The sequence below is a fragment of the Callorhinchus milii genome, unplaced genomic scaffold, assembly GCF_018977255.1.
Source record: "Callorhinchus milii isolate IMCB2004 unplaced genomic scaffold, IMCB_Cmil_1.0 Scaffold3, whole genome shotgun sequence".
Classification (NCBI taxonomy): Eukaryota; Metazoa; Chordata; class Chondrichthyes; order Chimaeriformes; family Callorhinchidae; genus Callorhinchus; species Callorhinchus milii.
In genome coordinates, this window is record NW_024704744.1 from 90636918 (window position 1) to 90662132 (window position 25215).

The 25215-nt window shown below is 42.3% G+C and overlaps 1 protein-coding gene across 2 annotated transcripts in view; it reads right to left on the bottom strand.

Annotated features, from left to right (window-relative positions):
• arid1b (AT rich interactive domain 1B (SWI1-like)) overlaps window positions 1-25215 on the bottom strand; it is a 283137-nt gene that overhangs the window by 26710 nt on the left and 231212 nt on the right. For both annotated transcript variants that reach the window (XM_007905499.2, XM_007905498.2), the window contains exons 9-12: window positions 14928-15061; window positions 5309-5421; window positions 1179-1385; window positions 197-401 (exon numbers count right to left, since the gene is read on the bottom strand). In XM_007905499.2, the coding sequence (XP_007903690.2) occupies window positions 197-401; window positions 1179-1385; window positions 5309-5421; window positions 14928-15061 (659 nt within the window). The remainder of the gene's footprint in view (window positions 1-196; window positions 402-1178; window positions 1386-5308; window positions 5422-14927; window positions 15062-25215) is intronic.

Below are 25215 nucleotides of genomic sequence, written 5' to 3' on the forward strand. Positions count from 1 at the left end.
GTTTGCGAGGCGATTGCTCTAAATGGTAAGGCACTGGACTCCATACATTAACATCAACAATACTGCTCTTAAACGAACAAGCACATTTTTTAAGGTGCTTTCCACCGCGCAGAGATTTTTCTGGAGATTGTAATCAACCCGCCTGCAGAACAACACAAATTAAGTGTTGGCTTTGGTGTGACAAATGGGTACTGACCTGGCGATGGTGGTTGGATCTTGGGCTGTTTTTTGGATTCTGCAGGAGTGAACATCTCAGGAGGTGGCTCCTCTCCACGTTCAATCTTACATTCAAAGGCAAACAGGTACTGGATGTACTGCTTCTTCAGAGAGCTAGCTGCGCTCGAGGACGTGCCCACGCACAGGGTGGTCGCCAGCTCACGCCATTTTTTGTTTTTGTTAACCTAGGGAGATCATTAAAATTATTCAGCGACATTCCAGTCTGGTACTGTCCATCACTCACTGTACACAACCACATCAGCTAAGTCATCTGGGTCAGATTGATGCGCTCACTGCTAATAAGCTAGGACGACTGCTTGTCGACTGCAGATACAAGTTTGGGGATTTCAGGTCTATAGGTCATGAATTGACACTGGAAGGTCTAAAGGCAGGTACATGCACAGCTAAAAAATACCCCGAATTGAACTAGATATCACAAAACTGGGCTTTAGCAATGTCCAGTAGTGTGCAATTGAGCTATAGTGTAAGCTCCCATTTTCAATGTGAAATGTCTGTACTCAGTTATTGATCTGAGCTGGGGTCACAGAAGGGATACAATTGGCCGTAGTATCTTGGGCCATGGATTAGGATAACGAGCACAGTGGTGGGGCGGGCAAGGTGGGGGGACGTGAAGCAGGCCAGAAGTAGAAGAGACAACCAATTTAATTCAGTCGGTATCCTCTTCTGAACTCCGAATCCTGATGTTCCGCATCGGGCAAAGCTTTGGGTAGGGATCCCCTGGGACTGGACCATTGTTGTGAGGTGCACAGAAAGGTGGGAGAGGAGAGGGGAAAAAGTAAAATCTACCACTGTGAACGACAAATAGAGTTAGTCCATGTTTGAATGAGAAGAATTAGTTTAGCTGTCATTAAAAATACATTCTTTGGTGTCATCCATATCTCTCAGCTTAAGATGAGGCCTTTGAACTACTGAGCCTAGGTTCAATTGCATTTATTACCTACCTGTGCCAGACCACCGATTTCCTTCACACAGGCATAGAGTCGGTAAAGGTCCAGTGGTTTTTTGCCCACGGCAGGTAGGCTGGCAACCGGTGTTCCTCTCTCTTCCATAAAAGACAGATAACGGTCAATCCATATCTTGCGATCCTGCTCAACCCCCAGATCATACAGCCTGGCAATCTTCTCACCGGTTGTGGATGAGTTTGACTTCTGTAAAGCAACATGTAGAACATAGTGACTCAAGTGATCAACTGTCGTTAAAAATGCTGCATTTCCTGTTGCTATTTGAAAAAACAAATGAGAAATGATAAAGCTCCTAGTTCAGGGAGAGAAACATCAGGTAAAAGAGACCAGCGTTTTATTTCGAAAGACAGAATACTGCAGGTATTCTGACCTGCTGAATGTTCACAGCGACTTTTGTTTTTATATTCCCGTGTTTCATTTCCATGCTCATACTCAAACCTCTCACATTTCATTTATACAGTGAGAACCTTTTAGCTCAGTGGTGGCGGGCTGGTGGAGCCCACATCAATCAATATCATAGAGAGCCCAACAAACATTTGAACATCAAGAATACTTATTTGATTGTTCTATGATGTCTAACATTGTATATGACTTGGGCTGATAAGAAAAGTGTGGCTGTAATTTTTCGGTGGAATCCGCTACAAACCCGTTAAAATTAAGTTTCTGGCCCCGGGTTCTGTTCGCTCCACTTGGAGGCCCGGCTGTTGAAATTATCTGTGTCTCTCTCCTTCTACGTGTTAGTGAATGTCTCTATGTGAGTGTGTGTCTCTTTCTGTATGTATGTGTGTTTGTGAGTGTCTCTGTGTGAGTATGCCTGTGTCTCTTCTGTATGTATGTGTTTGTGAGTGTGTAGATGTGTATGAATGTCTGTGTGAACGTGTATACACACATTCTCTCTCTCTCCTTTGTCTGTGTGTATGTCTCTTTGTCTATGGTCTGTGTGTGGCACTGGGCTGTGAAAGGCAGGAGGTGATGAACACCTGTAGCTCCACAGTCAGACACTGGTCCTGAGTGTCTGTTTTTTGGCAGACCACCAGTCCCTTTGGGCCTGTGTTGGTGCCCTCCCCACCCCACCCAAATTGGCTGCCCAGTTTTCGCTAAAGAAAAAAAATATTTTTTTGCAACAATCTAACGTGTTATTTCCTTGTTTAGTTTTATCAATAAGGTAAAAACATTGTTGGTTGGCAGTAAAATGTACCTCAGTATCACCAATCAAACCCTCGCAATTTTCCGCAAAATTTGCCAAATCTCCCTGCAATTTTTGGGACATGAAAGTACAAATATATTTTGTTTCTGCACTTTTCTATTGGCCCAGTTCATGGTTACTACAAGAGAGAATTTGCTGTTGTGTTTTCTTTGTCTCCGAGTTGGGAGTTCTGATCTACTGTAGTCACTGCAGGAAAACACACAGCAACAGAGCCGAAGTAAAATTGCTGACAATGGTGTATTATTATCCCAAGGTGATAAGGCAGTGTTTATCTGCCCCCCCCCTAATATATATATCAGCCTTTTCATTTATTTAGGGTCAATGAACCTATTGACCTGTGAATGCCAATTAAGTCCCTTTTGAATCTCCGACTATGCTGAACACAATGCAATATTTTGGCTCGCTGCAAACTCTGAATGGCCTGTTTAAAAACAGAGCTGGGATGAGTGTATGTTGCTACTCCAGTGTCTTCACTAATAATGATAATAATCCTTGCATTTGATATAGAGCCTTACCACGTGTTCGAGATGTCTCACAGCACTTCACAGAATATACTGTAAAGTGAATGGATTGTATATTTTGTGGGCAAAACACGGCAGCCAATTGTGAACAGCAGTGTCCTACAAATAGTCATGGATTGAGTGACCAAATTATTGTTAGTTTTTTAATTTATTCTTTTGAAGGGATTATTATTCCCGGAACAGAGATCCGCCAATCAACTAACAACTGGGTTCCTACATACTGCTAGGTGAACAGAGGCATGTGGAGTAAGGAAACTTGCCCATTGTTTCACCCCGCCTGAAGTTTTGCCCTGCCCGGGAATTGAACCCAGGTCCTCTCGCTTGTGGTTCTAACCACTGAGCTACAGCACTCCAATCCAGGAAGAATCCAGATGGAGTGTCTCAATGCCCATGAGCGCAGGCACAACAGACGGTTGAACAGGTACTAATAAGTGAGTGATAAAATGTACTAATGTCTTGTTTCGATCAAATTAGTTCATAACTGAGGAGTTATTAAGTCATAAAAAACATGATTGTGTGTATCTGCCTATCTGTCTGCTTTAATGTGCCAATGGAGTAGGTCTCACTTTGGCTGGGTACTGGTACATTATGTGCCAAGCGCAAAACCTGTATAACCATGTGCATTACCTGTATATGCCATGTGTAACCCATGTGTGCAGAGAGAACTTTAGGTGCCCATAAATATGTAGTTAACAACCAATAAAAGGGATTTATTCATCATGTAATTAACAACAACTTGCATTTATACAGCGCCCTTCACACAGGGTAGCATCCTGGGGTGTTTGACAGTGGCGGAGTCTGACACAGAGCCAGGGGGAGAGAGAGGGGGGGAGGTGACAGTGAGCACATTCAAAAAGGAAGGTCTTCAGGCGGGATTTGAAAGTGGGGAGGCAGGGGGCAAAGCGGAGGGATTCAGGGAAAGAGTTCTAGAGTTTTGGGACATAGTGGCTGAAGGCATGGCCACCGATGAATGCTGGAGCTGAGGGGACGAGGGACGAACAGGAGGCTGGAGCCGTCCAAGCGGAGTGAGAGAATGGTGGAATGGGGAGTTAAGCAGATCGGGGAGGTAGGGAGGTGCCAGGGAAACTAGATTTAGTTTCAGCTGCTGAGGAGTGTATTGCAGTCCCACGGTTGACAGTGGTGGAGTCTGATGCTGAGCCGGGGAGGGGGGGGGAAGTGACCATAGGCGGTTCGGGACACTACCCCACACGATGGATGCTTTATAAATGAAAGCTGTTGTTGTTGTTAAGTCTTCAACACCATCTTTAATACACATGTATAATTGGATTGCAATTGGCTGCTATGTTTTGACCACAAAATCTACAGTCAATTCACTTTACAGTATATTCTGTGAAATGCTTTGAGACGCCTCGAAGACGTAATAAGACGCTATATCAAATGCAAGGATTATTATTATTATATTGCGTTTATATATATATATATAACTTGCTGAACAAAGGTTTTGCCCAGGAGCAGTGGTTATAGCCAGGTTCAGTGGTCACATCTCTTCCTGGGAAGGAACTTTATACAGTAACATCTTACTCATTTTACACAACATTTTCCCCACAATTGAAAGGCTTTTTTGCGGGGTGGAGGGAGCGTGTTGCTCAAATCAGAACAAATTTTATGACAAATAATACTTCAAGAAAACAAAACATTCCACAAGTATACTGACCAGTTAATAAACAGAGCCACTTACAGGGCTTGATGGAGTCTTTGGCCAGCCAGGGCTGCTAATGCTATCACTTTCATCTCCATGCAATGAGGAGATGCTAGCAGGACTTGGGGACATGGGGCAAGGGACTGGGGCAGGAGATTGAGACATACCCTGAGAGCTGTAGCTATCCTGTAGTAGAGGGACAAAAATATAAAACAGCTAGGGCACAAAATTCAGTCAAAAGAAGGAAAAAAAAGTTATTTACAAGTTTGTCCAATTTTAACTCTTACTTGCAAGAAAAAGAACTCCTCTAACATTTAGAAATGAGTAGGATTTAGAAAATTGTGGAATGCTTTGCGGAATCACTGAGCCACCAAGCTTACATGAGATGCTCAGCACAGGAATTGTCACCCCAAAGGAATCCGCTTCACCCAGTTTTGCAAAACAAAAAGGCAGGGAAAGCAACATACTAAATAAATATGCGTCTGTTGCTGTTCTTACTGCAGAGGAGGCAGGAAAAATGGCTGCAGTTTCCAGAACCAGGCAAGAGTTTTTCTACCACCATAAAGCGAAACTCCCCGCTGTCTTCAAGTATCTTAAGAACATTCAAATCCAACACAGAAGATGGCATGCAGAAAGCAGAAAACAAAGAGGCTGAAAATCAAATGATTTTAACAGCGCAGACTTGCTCAGCCAAGACCAACACCACATGCTGAAGAAATACCTTAGACTTGGTCTCAGATGAAGGTGGCCCATCTTCTTTGCTGTCCAATTTTTGAGCTACAGGCAGTTTGGATTCCCCTTGGGTCATCATGTCTGTTCCAAGACTCATTGAAGCTGTTCAGAAAAAAACAATTGAGAGACTACAATTAGTGGTTAAGAAGACATGATCGAGTCACAATTCTGCAGACTAATAGACTCAAATAAACAGAAAGGGCACCGTTGTATGTACCGACACAAAATGCCATTATATAGCAACGAAGGCAGAAATCAGTGGAAGCACAGCACACAGCATGGCTCCAATGGCGGACACCAATCGGGTATTGCATGCTTCCTCACCTCTTGAATCTCCCGTCAGGAAAATTTTAATACTGTTATTGTGTAAAACTCACACCAGTTTATCATAGATCTAAACCAGCCAGTTATTTTTCCAAATCAACTCTGTGTTGCTCTTCTGCAACTGAATTCAAACCTGCATTCATTCCTCTTGCAATTTATTGGGGGGAAAAAAACAATCAACAATACTCACAAAATGACATGGTCCCTAGTTTACCATCACTTATAAATCTAGATTTAAAAGAGATTTCCCGACAATTCGCAGTATTTATCATGGTCTGTTGACATTGACCCTGTGAGTCTGACTGTGAAAGCTGATGTCTTCACTTTGCCTGTGCACATGCACACAGTCTGGCTACTAAAGGGCTTATGTGAACCACCGCCTTCAGGATTTTGATAAGCGAAAGTTTTACGTCCGTCCTTGCAGTATTCAGTAGCCAGACACAGCTACAGCCCAGAAAGATCCTAATCCAGTTGGTTGTTTTCAGTCGTGGCTTGGTTTAAAAGCACCTTGGCCACTCACAGCAGTTTTGAGTGCCAATCTTCATGTCAATCACGCCAAAAGGTGACAATCCGGTCTGGTCCAACCTATGAGTATTTATACAGAACGCCCTGCAGGAGATGGCAGGTATAGTGTAGTCCACAGTAAGTTAAGGAGTTGATCATCTGTGGGAAAAGCAGGCTTGATGGCGGTGAATTGTTCGTCTTTCTTCGTTTCATGTTTTCTGTGTAGTTATAAAACTCTTGTTACAGGCTTAATTTCAGAATGCTTGGCACACTCCAAATAATTTATGCATCCATACTCAATAAGCAGAGTAAATTGTACCTAGATATTTCCACAACTTGTATTCAGATGCCAGAGTGACCGAGCATTGGATCAGGTTTATGGAAACGCATATAAAAGACGGTGGCTTTAACATTGCTGTGAATAGTTGTGGTCTCTCTTCCAGAATGTCACTCAGCTCAATGAACCCCTCCCACCCCACCCCAGAAAGTGACTGGACACTTTGGGATGTCTTTCTGATGTGAAAGGCGCTATACAAATGTAATTTGTTGTTGGGCATTCCTGCGTTAAAGACTGTGCCTGGCACTGTGAGCGCTGGCAGTCCATCTTGGAAGGTAGGAAGGGAATAATGGCCCAGTTGGCTCACCTCGCAGTACCACCATGCTAGCCGGATCGCGGAGTGGCTGGTGCTGACGTTAGCCGCGGAGCAGTCCACAGCTCAGACCAAGCCACCCTCCTGGCTGAAGGTAGCTGCATGGGAACAAGCGGCTTCTGTATGGAAGAAATCAGTGTGTAAATTTTTTTAAAAAGAAAGGCACAAAGCAGTATGGTTCTTTTAACTTTGTGGTGGAATGACTGGCTATGCTTAGTGCCAACACTATAGCATACCATGGCTCAGCGTTAAAGAGCTGCTGGATGAAAACAAAGCTTTCAGATATATAACATTTCAGGAACAGGAAAGGAAAATGCAACGAGATGTAATAAGGTGAGATCTAACCAATACTGTTTGGCCCATGTAGTTTTATCTCTTCTAGATAAATATCTACCCATTACAATTTTTGTGCCACACTAATTTGAATGTATGTGGTAGCTTAAAAAGTACTGATCTGTGATGCCCTGAACTGTAGATTACTGCAATGCCTAATTTAAAGAGTCGTCAACAATGTTTGGGGGAACGAAAGTAAAAGGTTCAGTGAATGCACTTTGTTAGCCTAGAGATGGCACTGTGGTGCAGTCTAGGTGCATCAGTTTGGATGTTGTATACTGTACTGTCCTTATACACACACGCACACACACACACAGGAGTAACTGCAAACAAGCCGGGGGCGGGGAGGGGAACAGAACTGTAGGACTAGGACAAGTATTGTGATACAGAGGAGTAAAGCTTAGACATGGCTCAGTCTAAACATCCAATAGGTACTATTTGAAAACACCAATAGTCACTCTGGCATCTGAATGATAAGCTCCAGAGCAATGCAAACAATTTTGAGTCTTTAAGCACTTCAGGAGCTCAAAAGGCTCATAAGAAGACCGTGAACAGACAGGATGAGAAGCATTTTTATGCTCAGTTGAAAGCAGCTCGCACCTCGACCATAATGTACAAAGCACACTGGTACATTCAAGTATGATTTTGGCAAGGACAGCTGCCCGGATCAGTTGGGGATGTTTACAGAATTGCAGATTGGTGCCAGAGCTTGCCAGCCTATTCACTAGGGCCTCGCTCTATGGCTGGTGTAATTAAAACTAATTGTTTTGCGAGACGTGTTTCTACACGGATGTGTAGTGTAATCAGTTTTATAGTGGGCGATCTGTGAATGGATTTTAGCGACAGCTTTATTTTCTCCTCCGCTCAGATTTTGGCACAGAAGTTGCCGTGTGTGTTCATCATCTACATGCGAGCATCAATCCGATTTGCTCAGCTGCGTTGGGCAAGAAGGCGTTGTCGCCACTTCGGAACGAATGCTGGGATTCAAAATGAATAGAGCGGGATCCTGAACAACCTGCTAACACGCAGGAGATGAGAATTGTGCCAAACAAGTGCAAATGCTCTCACACATAACAGATTAGAACAAAGTAGCATTTTAAACAGCACTGGGCTGTCATAATAATCCTTGCATTTGATATAACGCCTTATCACGTCTTCGAGACGTCTCAAAGCTCTTCACAGAATATACTGTAAAGTGAATTGACTGTGTATGTCCCGCAAACAGTCATGATAAATGAGGCTGTTAGGTCTTCCTAGGTGTTTTCCACGTACCATAAACTGCAGCAAATTTGTTGGTGATGCAACACCAAATGTGCAATATAAACAGGGGACTTTTTTTGCTTAGCTGGGTGTTTGACACATGCGGAAACCCATCACTGTGCGTAAGAGTCTCCAAACCAAGCTGAGATTTCTATGCATCCCACCTACACATGGAAATCACAAAGATAGATTATTGGAATGGAATGTGCACTCTCTCTCTGAAGCGACACATCCTGTTTATCTAATTCCGGAAGGTATTAGATGCAGGTTGGCAAGAGGCAAGACTTGGGGACACCAGAGTGTGTGTTGGGGTAACTGCTGGAGTCTAACCAGATAAATCCACATAGCTTGCCATTGATATTGGTGTCTGGCAAGCTTGTCCAGCTAGGACCACCCTACCCATTAGGGCTTTGGCTTGCAGGGTTAACAGGAACTTTGAGAGTCCAAATCACATTGAGTCATGCTGTTAACAACACAAGGATGTTACTGCAGGTGAGATGCGATTTATACCTGCACAGAATAAACAGTGAGAGCAACTCCCACTGCCTTCAAAGCCCCTGAGCTGTTACTGTTTGAGTGGCCCGAGAACTTTGAAGGAGCATTTGCAATATTGAGTTCATAACAAAATTGTCTCTTTGATGATAACAAACCAAACACCTGATTCTGGTGCAACTGAAAGTGACGTGGAGCATGCAGTTTAAACCCAGTTTCTCACAACGTGTTGGGAGAAAAGCAGCCTCATTCCCAGCAGTATGAATGCAACAGGAAATGTATAACTCAATTCAGGTTTGATCACTGGTCTGTGCTGAATTAGCTGATATGAGCTGAGATGTCAGTTTTACACCATAATTGTCACCATAAAGAAAATAAATTCTCCAGGGTTCCTGCTCCTAAATGCCATCAAATGCCTCCTACAGGGAGTGTGGTTTTGTGTAAGGATACAATCAGGAGGCTTTGACACCCCCCCGCCCCAAATTGCTAATCTGCAGACACTCATTATCTAGATTAATCCACAAAGTCTGCTGATGTACTGGAAGGTCGTATTCTTGTAAAACTGTACTCTCAATAATTGCAGCCCAAAAGTAGATGAGGGCAGTAAATTGGTGGGGGACAAAAAACAAGAGCAAGTTGACCTGAATTACCAAGAGAACTGCTGATTTTCAAATCGAATTACTTCCCTGCTACTTTCAGAAAACGACTATCCAATACTTTCTTAGAGATGTGGAGTTGAAAAAGCACTTCAAATGGCATAACTGCTAGCAAATCACCCCCAATGTAGTAATTAATATACCTTGTATTTGATATCTGATCCCAGACACAAGGTTACAAGTTCCAATGCCAGGCTGCTTGCTGGCCCACTTCTCTCAGACCTGCTTGTTTCAGCTGCAAAATGTTTAACAGCCGTTAAGATGACTTAGGTAGAGAGTAGATAGATGAAGTGCCACACAACAGCCAGATGTTGATCTCTCAGGCATTGGTTAAAACCAAACTCCCCTCGAGTCACTCTGCTGCCCAAAGAAGGTGCAGATTTCACTGCAAATTGATGGGGCCCTTTCGTGGCTCTCTCTAGCCTATCCTTCTGCCTGCTGGTGAAACACAGAGGTAGGAAGCAAAGGGTGGAGAGAGAGTAAACTGGATGAATCAGCACCATCCCCTTTCAAGGAGAGTTGTGCATTAAATTGAGATCAATTTCACACATCAAAACGCAGCCCACCCATGCATGATCTTGCAGTGCTGTAGGATTAAGAAGCGGAACAAGTCAAAGACTGGGTTACTATGTGAAAATTATGGATGATTGGCATGAAATACAAGTGAATCCTGATAAACGCACAAGGAATATGCCAAGAATTATCATGCTCAGATCAGAATGTCTGCATGATGAGAGTCAAATGGGAAAAGCAATGTTATGGTTGGATCAGGTCCAGGTTTAATGGCAAGGTCATCAAACATGGCTTTAAGACAATGTGGTTTGCAAAGAAAGACAGCATTTGCAGTGATAACTGATTGAAAATCCATAAAGACCATTAAAGGCTAATTTTATCCACAATATAAAACGCCAGTATTTCTTGGGGTCAATTTTTTGTGTCAAAAAAGGGGGGGGAAATTGGGGGGAGAGGGAAAGAGAGTTGGAATTGATATAAAAAGCAGCCCCCCATCCCCCCCGAGTAAATTCGGTAAAAATCAGATTTTATTTTGAACATTGAAAACATAAGAAAATAATCCGGACACAAACAAAACATTTGCTTTAATGACACACAATCATCGATTCATCCACAAGAACCAATTTTAATAATAATAATCCTTGCATTTGATACAGTGCCTATCACGTCTTCGAGACGTCTCAATGAGCTTCTCAGAAGGTTGTAATTAAATGCACACTAAATGCAGATAATCAAAGGGACAGATAGTTTCATACAAAATGCCAATTGCCTACAACAGTAACTAAAAAAATGTTCCTTTAGGACTTTGGTGTCACTGTGGTACCCTATTGTGCCAACCCTTCTCCATCTCGCTCAGATATTATCACTTTTTCTCACACAATCTCACTCTCTGTTTCTCCATTGCTCTCAGTCCCTGTCTGTCACTTTCGGTGCCAATATCTCTCTCTCTCTCTTGAGTTTCTCTGCTCTGATTCTTGCTGTGTCTAATTTTCTATCTTTTTCTATCTCTAAACCTACACTGTTCAAAAGTTTGCAACTTTAAATTGCCTTTGCATTTGATAAATTGCCTTATCACCTCTCAAAGCACTTCACAGGATGTATAGTAAATTGGATTGACTGTGTATTTTGTGGGCGAAACGCGGCAGCCAATTGCACACAGCAGTGTCCCACAAACAGCTGTGGAGTGAGTGACCAATTTAATTGGGGGATTTGTTGGCAAGATACCCTTCTGTTTTCGAATAGTGACATGGGATCTTTAAGGTCCACCTGGAACCTCCGTTTAACATACCATCTGAAGGTCGGCACCTCCGAAAATAACCTCCCCACCTCCCAGCACTGCATTACACTGTCAGTTTAGACTATGCGATTCTAAATCCTGACATGGGGCTTGAACCCACAACCTTCTGATATAAGAGACAAGAGCGCAACCACCAGGCCAGCCTGACAAGTCAAATTGTGTCAACATTATTCGTCCTTAAAAAAATCCACTGGGGTGAAGTTTGCACCCAAACACACACCCACATTCTCAATGTACACATCCCCAGGAATCAGTGCGCACTTTATCCACACGCTGGATAAAAGTGTGTTCATTCAATTTAAAAAAAACAATTTCAGGAGAAAATCTGTTTTTAACACTTGAGTGTCACCAAAGAAAATGATATTTTCACTGAAAATCGGTTAAATAAAACCAACTTTAATGGTTCTTAAAAANTCCATTTGAGTGGCGTCCTGGATTGAAGGGGAATACTGAGGCATAACATAGGCGATACAAACTGCTTCATGAAAAGCTCAAATGTAACCAATAATTTACAAGTGTGATTACATTTGTTATTACAGTTGCTGTATGTTTCTCCCCAAGATTTTCCAAGATTGCTCTCACCCCCCCAACCTCTCGAAGTCTTAAAAGAGAGAAGTAACACGTTTCTTCTGGCAGCGAGCCCTTGCAGTATTTCACCACCTAAACATGAAATCTAATTGACCACAAGTTCTTAACTCCTGCTAAAACGTGAAACAAAATGTTTAATCTTGTTTAAACACCTCTGCGCATGAGGAAAAAATTAGCTTCATTAAAACGAATCATATTAACGGCATTTCTAATAATAACAATAATCCTTGCATATATCGCGTCTTAACACGTCTTTGAGGTGCCTCAAAGCACTTCACAGAATATACTATAAAGTTAATTGACTGTATATTTAGTGGGTGAAATGTAGCCCCAGAGCAAATAATAGCTATTGTGTTGAAACAAAAAAATACAGTTTTGACTCTCTTTGTAGGACTTGGGGAGTCTTAAATGTGGTTATTTAAGCCAACACTGTCTAAAATGCTGCTCAGACCATTGTCAAAGCCTCGTTGCTTGTCAGGGCTGTTTTCAGTTGAGTTTAACGGAATTCACGATCAAGCACTGAGTTGATCTGCAGCTTGTGGCCTACAGCACAGCACTTCCTGTCTGATAGCAGCAAGTGATAATTTTAGCACTTTTCTCATCACCATGTAGCTCCTTCTCTTCCCACAGACTGAGTGACCGTTTGCTGAGCTCACTCTTGGGTCAAAATGAAACAACTGCTGGGTGAGATTAGTAATTCTGTAATACCTGTCTTACCGCTGCTCTTTTACACACAACAAAATAACATTTGAAACAATCTACTCCCTCCATCCCATCCAGTCTTTTCCATTCCCATCTCCTTTATGGTATTTAAGTATAAAACGATGAACAATGCATTGGCAAGCACCCCCCCCCCACCCACTTTCAGCCCTGACTGATAATACATTTGTGATCATTCAGAACAGCAGCAAAACTCAACCCAAAACATTCCCCTCACACAAAAGTTGAGTTTCAGAGGTCACTTGAGAAGTTTGTAGCAATTATAAAAAGCAGCAAAATCTTACGAAAAAAATACAAATGTGTGACTAGAACTATGGACCAAGAGAGCTCCTTTTTTGTGCACATGGTTTATTTTGGTTTTTTGTGTGTGTGCATTTTATCAAAGCATCTTTTGTAGCAGAACTGAGCACATGATTGTTTCTGGATTGAGTATTACAACAACAACTTGCACTTATATAGCGCTTTCCACGCAGGGTAGCGTCTCAGAGCGCTTAACAGTGGTGGATAGTAAAGCAGTAACTGTGAGCACACACACAGTAACCTGCGATTGTACATTAGATTAAAATCAAATGAAGTTGTCAAATGTAAACTCACGAGCTTGAGCTAATGAACACTTTAAACAAATAGAAGCAGGTTCCAGCTCAATTAGTATCCATAGGAGTCTTCGATGACAATAAGCTCTTATATTACAAACCAAATAAAAGTCACTAAAGTGAAGTTAGCGCTCCACGTACAGACACATCACTCACCTTGAGATATATTTTCCAATTTAATTTATTCTTCACACGTCACGGATAAATTGGCCAATCCCACAGGGACATTCCTAGGGCTTTTCAGAGATTTTATTTTGGACTAGTTTATACATGTGCACAATAAACAAAGATTAAATCATACATGGACAAATAGAACATTTCTGCTTTTGCTATCTTTATCCGATGAGGCACAGAAAGTCAAGTTTGAACTTTGTTTCAAATGTAAAGTCAGAGTTTGAGAGTCAATTCTGTATTATTTTGCATGGGAGTTGGTAGAGCATCCAGATCACCTTCCGATGGTTTCCTCCAGATAGTTTGCAATCGGGTTCCTATGGGGATAATATCTTGGGAAACTTCCAAGTGGAACTTCTCCAAGTTCACTGGCAAGTTGAATTGTCTGGGATCACAGTTCTAGGTTATGTCCTGAAAAACACTGCTCTCCATATGTGTGGCCAGGTGTACAGCTCCCCCAGGTACAGATGTGGTGCTCAGAGATCCATTCTAGACTTCTAAGAATGCAATTAAAGGCACTATTACTGGCATATGCATGCCAATCGGAAGTAAACAGGTTTTGGATGGAGGTTTTCCCTGGTCATGTAAAATCATAGATCTTCGAGACTAGAATCCCTCAAATACTGACATCATGTGGCTGTGAGAGCTACCTTGTTGTGATGTTCTTTGTTTGGAGATGTAAGCTCACAGGAGTACTTGGATGATGAATAGGTTCGTCACGTATTTAATCTGATCATTCAAGAATACTCACCTTACCTTATACAGTACCAAGCTGCTTCTGAAATGCATCTTGGTTCGAAAAAGTCCATTATTCGCCTACCTATTATTTAGCAGTTTAAATGGTAGTCCTCAGAAGGAAGGCTCTTCTAGTGCAAGTCTCCCCCATTATCAAGGCCTACAAACTCTGTAACAAGCTCATGTTATGGTACCGAACATTCTTAAGTGCTCTTAGGAAATGCTGATGCTGCCATAAGAAGTCTGATGCTGCCATACTGTCTTGGTTTCTTTGAGAAGGGTATGACTCTCTTCCCCACCACGTTAGAGCAACAAGCCAGTGTCCAAAGTTGGAGAACGCTGGCAGTGGGCGCTCAGCCCTGGGAACCCTTTTCCCCCCAAAGAGGCTCCATGATGTGAAGGCTGGTTCTAACTAGTGGGGAACGTGGAAACAAAGTCACCAAACAAACATCGGAACATCTTGGTAGGATCGGATAAATCTGCAAAAATCAACAAGGTGAAAGATAGCGTTCAGCTCATCAAAGTTTTCCAAAGACCGGCTGTCGTTCTGTGTCATCTTCGCCTTCTGCCTCCTTCAGGTTCCAAGGCCGATATCTGCAGGTCGTTGGTTGATTACCCACCTTATCACTTAAGAGACGACAATAACTCGTCACAATACAAGAAAGATGTGCGTGCGGTGCATTTATTTCAGTGCTCCTCCCATTAAGCGATTTCCCTGCGGTGTGGTTCTCAAACAACTTAACTGTGCTCATTCATGTAAAAAGTGCATTACCTGAGGAGCTGTTGACCATGTTGTAGGGAGCTGCCTGAGGGTTCATCAGGACAGAGCTGTTGTTCATAGACTGGCTGTAAGGGGAGCTAGAGCCCATGATACCACTTTGGTTCATACCAGTGTATCCAGCTTGCCTGCAAAAAAAACAGCAGACAGGGTTATTTGAGTAAAGCTGATGCGTGTAGAATCCAAGCACTAAAAGACAAATTACACTGAGGGCAAGTGGAGGCTGGGCAGCCACAGCATGCTCTGCTCTGGGATCGGTTATAGTGGTGGAGAGGCACCAGGACTGGAGACTGGATTGAAAGCAACACTAGAACACCAAAGAGGGAGCAAGAGGGAAGAGAAAGAATGAATGAAGTCAGTGTTAAGGCACAACAAGCACAACACTGGGACAGCATTAGTTCACGACAACTGTTTACTGTTACGCCAGCTCACACGTCACGTCAATGCTGCAGTACAGTGCCAATACGCAGACACATGTACACTAACTACATCGTTTTTAGAGCCTTCAAAAACTGCTCGGCTTGTATTACTTCAGAGCCATATTCATTTATTTGCCAGAATCCTGCCCGATAATGTAGTCCCAGAAAACATAACTTGCACAGAGATTTCTATGAAGTGAAAGAAATCTCAACTTCGCTATCTACTCTGTTGGACAATCACTAAAATTTGTGGTTTACTCCCAAAAAGCAATCTGATTTGTCTCTCCAGAATTCAGAATTTTTCAGATTCAGACCAGGAGTGAGACAACAACAACAACAACTTGAACAGCACCCCTCACACAAGGTAGCGTCCCGGAATGCTCGAGAGTGGCAGAGTTTGACAACGAGCCAGGGGGAGTGGGAGGGAGGAGGTGACCGTAAACACAATCAAAAAGGAAGGTCTTCAGACAGGATTTGAAGGTGGCAGGGAAGGAGCAACACGGAGGGATTGAGGGTGAGAGTTCCAGAGTTTCGGGGCGTAGTGGCTGAATGCATGGGCACCGATGGTGGAATGTAGGGCATGAGGGACAAATAGGCCGGAACGGGGACAGCAGGTGGTGGAGTGGGGGATAAGCAGATCAGATATGTAGGGAGGTGCCAGGGCATGAATGGAATTGAAAATGAGTGAGAGGATCTTGAAATCGATCCTTTTGGTAATTGGGAGCCAGTGGAGCCCGGCAAGGACTGGTGTTAGATGCTTTGTTCAAAACAAATACACAACACTACTTTTAGGATCTTAAAATGGCACCCCCCCCACACACAAGTCCATGCTCACAGTTCATTCCATTTAGTGATTCTTTAGCACTAAATATCTATATTTTATTCCCCACTTTGTCAGAATGCCATGGTCTCATATGTATTGCATCTCACTAACGTTTTGCTGAAATACACGGAAAGATAAAAGATAAAACAGCATGTGGACATTAGATTATTATTAATTCAATTTCATTTTATGACAGTCTGACATTCGATTGCTTCAGCTGACACAAATTAATTACTTCACTTTTAACATCAACAGACTGAAACAAATCCAAAACAACTTGTAACAATTGAATCATTGATTTAATGCAGCCACAGGACGGTCCTGAAGCATAACTATGTGGATCAGGGGAAACAATCCCTTTTAAAGCATTCTTATTATGTTACGCTATTTTATATTAAGTACAGACTTGCCGAGTATATAAGTAACCATGTTAAGTGTAAAAATATATACTTTTGTGGAAGCTGGTGTTGGGTTTACAGAATGTATAAAAAGGAGGGCTTTATTGTCACGTACATAGAGGCTCACAGTATTAAAGTGGATGGACGAATGGCACAGAGTGGGAATCAATGAATGTTTCTCAAACTGGTCGGATATAACTAGTGGTATGCATCATCATCAACAACTTGCATTTATACAGTGTCCTGGATTGCTTGTCAGTGGCGGAGTCTGACACCGAGCCAGGGGGAGAGGGAGGGGGGAGGTGACCTTAAGCATGATCAAAAAGGAAGGTGTTTAGGTAGAATTTGAAAGTAGGGAGGGAGGGGGCAAGGCAGAGAGATTCAAGGAAAGAGTACAGAGTTTTGGGGTGTAGTGGCTGAACGTATGCCCATCGATAGTGGAGCGGAGGGGACGAAGGACAAACAGGAGGCTGGAGCTGGCCGAGCGGAGGCACCAGGCGGTGGAATGGGGGGTAAGCAGATTGAAGATGTAGGGAAGTGCGAGGGCCTGAAGGGATTTGAAAACAAATGAGAGGATCTTGAAATCAATGTTGAGCACTCGCCTTCGCAAGCGAGAGGACCCAGGTTCGATTCCCGGGCAGGGTGAAACGTTAGGCAAGTCTCCTCACCACACACCTCATGATCTTTACTGGGTCAACTGCTTTTTACAATACACATTAATGACTTGGATACGGTGATAGGAGGGCTTGATTCCAAATTTCTGAAATGCTAAATTGGGTGGATTGGCAAGTTGTGAGATTGGCTGTAGATTCAGTAGAACATTGATAGACTGGAGAAATGGCTGAACATGTGGCAGAGCTAGGTAACGCTGATCAATACAAGCTATTACATTTTGGGAAAACGAATAGGGAGTGAAGATCTGGCCTGAAAAGGAAAATACTCTGGAGTGGAGGAATCATAGAACCATAGAAATAGACAACACAGTTGAAAGCTTTGGAGTTCTGACAAAAGGTCATCGACCTGAAAGATGAACTCAGTTTCCTCTCTTCATAGATGCTGCCAGACCTGCTGAGTGATCCCAGCGACTTCTGTTTTTATTTATGTTAGTATTGCTCCTCCATAACTCTGTGACCTCCTAAACCCCTTCCAACCTGTTCGCTCCCTCCGCTCAGTGGGTTCCCGCCTGCTTCACATCCCCCGCCTTTTCGCTCTACCATCGGAGGTCGGGCCTTCAGCCTCTCTGCCCCCACCCTCCACAGTCCCTCCGCCTCGCCCCCTCGCTTGCCTCCTTCAAGACCCTCTGCTTCGACCGTGCCTACAGTCACCCTCCTACACCTATCCTCCCTCCACCCCTCCTGATCCCAATTCCCAATCCCTCCGCCTTGTTCCCTCCCTGACTGTCCAGCGCCTTTCAAAGTCCTCCTGACATGATAGGTTTTATACAAATGTAATTTGTTGTTGTTCTCCTCCAATGAAGCCATCTATAATAATCTCAATTCTGTGCTCTTTCCCTGTATTCTCTAATACACTTCCTGACTATGTGTTTATCTAATTCCCTTGCCTTCAGATTTTCACATTTTTCTTTATTCTCATCTTTTTTTGTCTCTCTTCCCTCAGAATGGAATGAGACCAAGATCGCTCTAAAGGCTATTACAGAAGAACCTATAATAATCCTTGCATTTGATATAGCGCCTTATCACATCTTCGAGATGTCTAAAGTTCTTCACAGAATATATTGTAACGTGTACTGACTGCATATTTTGTGGGCGAAACGTGTCAGCCAATTGCGCACAATATCCCCAAACAGTCGTGGATTGAAGTGATCAATCTTTTGATGACTGACTGAATGACTGACCACTCAATAACACACTGCCCCACTGGCTCACCTTCAGATCCTTTCTGGTAAAGATAATAACCTAATAAATAAATTTTTAAAGGAATTATTACCCCCGGAAAAGCAATCCAACAGTCTACTAACAACTGGGTTCCTATTTACTGCTAGTTACAGAGGCATGCGGAGTAAGGAAACTTGCCTAACGTTTCACTTTGCCTGGGAATTGAACTCAGGTGCTCGATCCTCTAAGCTACAGGACTCATGCAAGGACTTTTATTATCATATAAAGGTGCATGCTGTCAGAATTGCCAATCAATAACCAATTCAAGATCATCACAGCTGAAGGGGGGGGGGGGGGTAAGCACACTGCTATCATTTGTACATTTTGAAACAGTTGTGAAAGATTCTACCTTCAGCAATCTGCTCAATATGACATTGTTCAAACTGTAGCGGATTCAGGTTCACAGGAGTTTGCACAGGAATTTCTGGCCCATTTGACTTCATCCGTCAAGTATACCAACTACACCATCTTCCCATTATAGCAATAAGCTGTTTCTTAAACAAGTCCTCAGGGAATTTTAAACTGATGTACTAAACTGCCAGCAGAACGACACCAAACAATACAATTTATAGGATGTGGCTTTACAGCAGCACCTGCAAATTCGCAAACTCACTTAGGACGTTGAAATGCTTTTCCTATTGGCAATCTCGGACGGTGCTTACGAAAAGCTAAATAGCACTACTGTACAACTGGAACAAACGTGTAGGCATGGAGCCAAAATCTCATTAGAGGTTTGGTTGGTGATAGTAATTGTCCTAATACACAGGGAAAGCCTATAATTAAACGCCTGGCTGGAGTGCAAATCTACTTTCAATGCTGGTGGCTTGTGGACCTCTGGTTACTGGAAGTACAGTAATGTCTGGCATCTGGTATGGACCAACCAACTTCCTGCCCTAACAAATGGCTGAGTTCTGCATCATCAAGTTGCTTTGCATGTGTACAGGAAGCAAAGCTAACATCATTCCTGATATCTGCATGCAAGAAACTCCACCAATGTCACTTTGTGAATCATAGAATATTACAGCACAGAAGGAGGTCATTCGCCCATCGTGCTCTTTGGAAGAGCTACCCAATCAGTCCCACTCCCCCGCTCTCTCCCCATAACCTTGCAAATTTTTCCTTTTCAAGATACCTATCCAATTCCCTTTTGAAAATTGCTTTTGAATCTGTTTCCACCAGCCTTTCAGACAGTGTCTTCCAGACCACAACAACTCTTGTTAGGAAGCGGTATCAGTGTGGCTTCGTGCAGCTAGTGCAGGAATTAGATTTGATGGAACCTGACAATCTGGAATCAGCCTACTTTTTGACTTTCACTTTTAATAATAATAATCCTTGCATTTGATATAGCGCCTTATCACGTCTTTGAGACGTCTCAAAGCACCTCACAGAGTGAACTGTATTTTGTGGGCGAAAACGTGGTAGCCAACTGAGCACAGTGCTGCAAGCGAGAGGACCTGGGTTCGATTCCTGGGAATGGCAAAATGTTGGGCAAATTTCCTTACTCCACACGCCTCTGTTTACCTAGCAGTAAAGTAAGAACCCGGTTGTTAGTCGACTGGTGGATCGCTTTCTGGGGGTTAATAATCCCTTCAAAAAAAATTGGTCCCTCAATCCACAACTGTTTGTGGTACATAAACAGTCAATTCACTTTACAGCATGTTCTACGAAGCGCTTTGAGACGTCTCAAAGCCGTGACAAGGAGCTGTATCAAATGCAAGGATTATTATTATGCTCATTTGAAGATTGAGTCTCGTCAATCTTTGAACGGAAAAGTGTATCCAGTATAAAATAGCCACTTCATGGACCCCAGTTCGTCTAGGATTAATATTGCATTCTATCGTTTATCGCTAAAAATGTATGGAATATCTGTGACATTTGTTCTGAAAGCTTTGTGCCGTTTTGGTGGTGAAAGCATCAGCAAATTCCTAACCTCAGAGGTTCCTATTGTGTGCAGTTTCCACAGAATCTACAACGCCTGCTCAATGGAACTGCACACAACTTGACTCTGAAGATGATGCAGGCAGGCTTGGTAGTGGGGAGGGCTGCACTAACATGCAGCCTGACGTCAGCCTTTTTAATGACAGAAAAGCTTCATGAGCAATTCCGAAGCAAGGCATGAGGGGGAAGACATGGGCCACAGTTTTGTTGCCCCCCCGCATGGTTTGTATCATGTGCTTCACCGATCTTTCCAACCAAATAAGCACTTTTTTCTGTCAATTACCACAGCAGCAAATAAGTCATAGCACGGCTGTGAATGTTTCCATGGATACGGTTGCTTGACACTCACAAAAAGCGTGTCAGAAAGACCAACATTAAATTAATCTGTAAGATCACTCCTTCTTCCTGCCCCTGCAAACGGCAAGGGTATTGAACTTTAATAAAATCCCGACTCTCCAACTGTGCCCACAAGTCAAGTTGCCGGAATTCGTTTTGTACTCATTCACATGAGGTACACAAAATCATGATATTTAATGGAGTGGGACTGAGAACTGTTAGTGCAAGGTGGAGAGATCCCAACCAGTTAAGTATAAGATTTTAGTGAGAGAGAGAGAGAGAGAAAGAGACTGATAAAGAGAGAGGGAGAAACAAACAGAGAGGCAGAGAGAGAAAGAGAGACCTATTATCTGTACTGTTTTCATATCCACAATTGGGCCTGTTCCAAATCAGTGCAGGTATTGACCTCACTGCTGTGTAGCAATGCTCTGAAGATGATATTTATTTGGCTTCAAAGCCTCAAAATTCTAACACAAACCAGAAAATAAATCTGATTTGTTCACAAACCCCAACCAACATGCAACACTCCTCCATCAGTGCCATCAATGACACTCACCAATGGACACCAGCCCACTTTTTACAATTTAAACTAAGCAATAATAAAAGAAAGTAGGCAGGGAAACATATCTATAAATTGAAAATTGCAATAATAAAAACTAATAATCCTTGCATTTGATATAGCAACCTATCACGTCTTCGAGACGCTTCAAAGCGCTTCACAGAATATACTGTAAAGTGAATTGACTGTGTATTTTGTGGGCGAAAAAATTGCACACAGCAGTGTCCCACAAACAGTCATGGTTTGAGTGACCAAATTATTATTCTTTTTTTTTAAGGGATTATTACCCTTGGAAAAGCAATCCGCCAATCGACTAACAACCGGGTTCCTACTTGCTGCTAGGTAACCAGAGGCGTGTGTGTGGAATAAGTAAACTTGCCCAACGTTTCGACCTGCCCGGGAATTGAACCCAGGTGCTCTCACTTGTGAGGCGAGTGCTCTAACCACTAAGCTACACGACTCCACGGCTCTGGGTGTATGTGGCATCCATACAGTGCACAGATGTACTGATGGTGAATTCAATAAGCCTCAGAGTTAACTATTGAAGAGCCGTGGAAATTTACATCAAAGAGGGCCATTCAGCCGTTTTTTTTGTTAACTAAAATTTAGATCCTATTCAAATCAACTTTTAAACAAACTGTAATGCATAGTGACCATCCACTAGCATGTTAAATATTTCCCCAGCTCAAAATTCTTCCCAATAGCTCTCATTTGAAGGGACTTAAAAGTAAAGCTTAGTTCTTAGCTTCCACAGACTTCAGATCTGGTTGTTGTATCAGGTTTCATAAAACAGTATAAAACATTTTGAAGGTACTGAGGTGTTTGTGTAAACTTGAATGCGCAAATAATTTCTAACTGGAGTGGAGACAGTTCTGAAGTCCTGTAGCTCAGTGGTTGGAGCACTTGCCTCGCAAGCGAGAGGACCTGGGTTCGATTCCCAGGCAAGGCAAAACGTTGGGCAAGTTTCCTTACTATGAAACACAGTCTCTTAAAAGCTGAAAAATTATTATGGTCAGAAATTAGCATTGACAGTTAGGCTATTTTACCGAAACACAGCTATACCGTGGAGAGAGTATCCAGTATACCAGTGTTTGGAAAGAACCCAAAGGACACCGATTATCAAGTCGGAGCACCACGCAATAAAAAACGTCAGTCCAGAAGAAGCCACTTATGAAGTCTGGACAGTATCCAATTCTATTTTAACGTTATCAAGGTGAAAGGTTAGTTTCAAAGACAGATGGATAGCCAAGCAAAGCAGCACATTACAAACTCTCCTGCTGTGAGCAATGAGAGTATTAAACAATCCATAAAAGCCACCAAATAATTCTAATAATGATTAAGGGGAGCACAGAAATAACTAGTCTCAAATGTCATTGTAATGGACTTTTTATCTAAATGCTTATAAAAAAATCCTTTATTCTCTATACACAACACGTTAAACCATTCTGTGAAAAAAACTCAACATCACTACAATCATTAACTGCTGTTGGCAGAGAACTTTTTTTTTTGCTTTGACGTTTTAATGCACAACATGCATTTAATGTCCCCAGTAACTTTCAGCCCATCATTACCACCACATTAACAGGGCTTCTGAGAAAATAAGAGGGGAAAAAAGTGCTTTGCTGGCACCAGCCATCCCTGGGTATGAATTATATATATAGGCAGCCTGCCTTAATACAGTACTGTCAACCACTGAAGGCAATCTGTGATCCTGAGTCAACTTCAAAAGACTGTAAAAAGCTACTGGACTGCCCTAAAAGGCCATAAAGTGAAACATCATTTAGTGCACAGATTTTTTCTCATTAACCCCCGCTGTGCAGGTCACGTCACATGACACGAGAGGCAATGTCAACCCATTGGAGATAAAGCTAGGATTGTCGTGCTTGCTTCCTGCTTCTGGCAAATCTTCCTTAGTACAAGCACGCTTTATCCCACAGACACCCTCCTCCCTGACCATTTCTGTAATCTGTGGCCTCTTGAGACTAGTAAGCAAGGCAGGCTTCAAAATTTACAACAATAAAACTTAAACATAAGGCATTGACCTTGCTTGATATGTTTCTCTTCCCTTCTCTACGTAAAACAACATTCAAAATCTCGTTACAATGTTTAAAGTCTTATCCTGCATTTTCAGCACAGAAGTTTAATTTAGTTGCAGTACAATTTGTATTCCTTTTATTCATGACTTCATTCATCAAAGATTCAGGGAGTTGACTGCACATTAGCTGGGCTGCTAATACTTTGAAGTCTTAAAAGGTTTTTTTGCATGGAAACTTTGTAAACGAAGAGAAAAACAGTGCAACTAAAGCTTTTTTAAAACCTATAAACACCTGAAATCCCATCATAGGTCAATTCATGCTTTCAAATCCAAGCAAATGCTAGTTAAAGGCCTCAAATAAGTTTGTCCACAACTCCTGAACTACATATATTCCATGGCTTGTCATCCACATATAGTCTTATCTGTCAGCATCAGATATGTTCAAAGAAAGAGCTCCCTTCATAGTAAATGAAAAACATAAGTGACAAGTTGGACAAGTTTCCTTACTCCATGGGCCTTTCTCTGCTCACCTGGCAATAAATATGAACCCAGTTGTTAGTCAATTGGCGGATCAAAACAAAATTTGGTCACTTAATCCATAACTGCTTGTTGGACACTGTTGTGCGCAATTTGCTACCATGTTTCTCTGGCAAAATATATAGGCAATGCACTTTAAAGTAGATTCTGTGAAAGACGTGATAAGGCGCTATATGAAATGCAAGGATTATTATTAGTTATCTCAAGGACAGAACAAGGATCTTAAACACGGCACAACAGACATTTTCAGGTGGCTATTTAGCCAATCATATCTGTGCCATATCCTTTAACGTTTTTTTTAAAAACTCACTTTTGATAATCCTATTTTTCAGCTCATTTCCCATATCCTTTAACGTTTTTACACTCAGGTGCTTATCCAGTTCCATTTTGAATGAATCTATTGATCCAACCTCAATAGCCACTTATGGTAATGAATTCCACAAACTAACAACCCTTTAAGTGAAGACATTCCTTCTAACCTCTCCCAATTCTTCTGGTCACAATCCTGAGAGTGTGTCTGTGCCCCTCCTACATGATTCCCCAGCTAAAGAAAAGGAGTTTGGGGTGCAATTGGCTGCCGTGTTTCAACCACAAAAATTAACAGTCAATTCACTTGACATATATCCTGTGAAGCTCTTTGAGACAACTCGAAGACGTGATGAGGCCCGATATCAAATGCAAGGATTATTATTATAATTATTATTTAACATGCAATGCTACTTTAGATTTTTAGTTACTCCTGTCATATGCCTTCTCAGTCTCCTGTATCAATAAAAAAGCCCCATTTTTTCTTAATAAACATATGGACTCATATTTACTGTTTTGACACAGAGCTGCTCACCTGAGGACTTGTGATACTACTCTAAGTGCAGCTCTCTGCACCATAATAGGAGCAAAGACAACAGCAGCGAACATAGAAACACGTGTGAATAGTTCTCTCCAAAAAGTTGTGCACAGAGAGGGATCAGTGGTAATACTAGCACTTTGTGCACCTAATGGAAACACTGGCAACATATCAAAGCAACTTTCTTGGGTAAGAGATAATACACGTGTTTATTTTATTCCCTTTCTAATTTGACTAACGCACAGCACAGCAGATCTGAATCTTTCATTCATTGACAGAATACCGTTTCTCTGAAGAGTTTTATGTCAACTGGAAAGCTACGGGTGGAAGGGAAGCCAAGTAGAAGTCCATTTCCTTTGGTTTCCTAAAACTGTAAATTATTAACTGACTAACAACGAACTTGCAGCAAGCACTAACTGAGCGACTCTGGGACAATTACTGAACTATATATTCTGGTGCATCTGTCGCAATGGTGTAGAAGTTTCCTCCCATCATAAA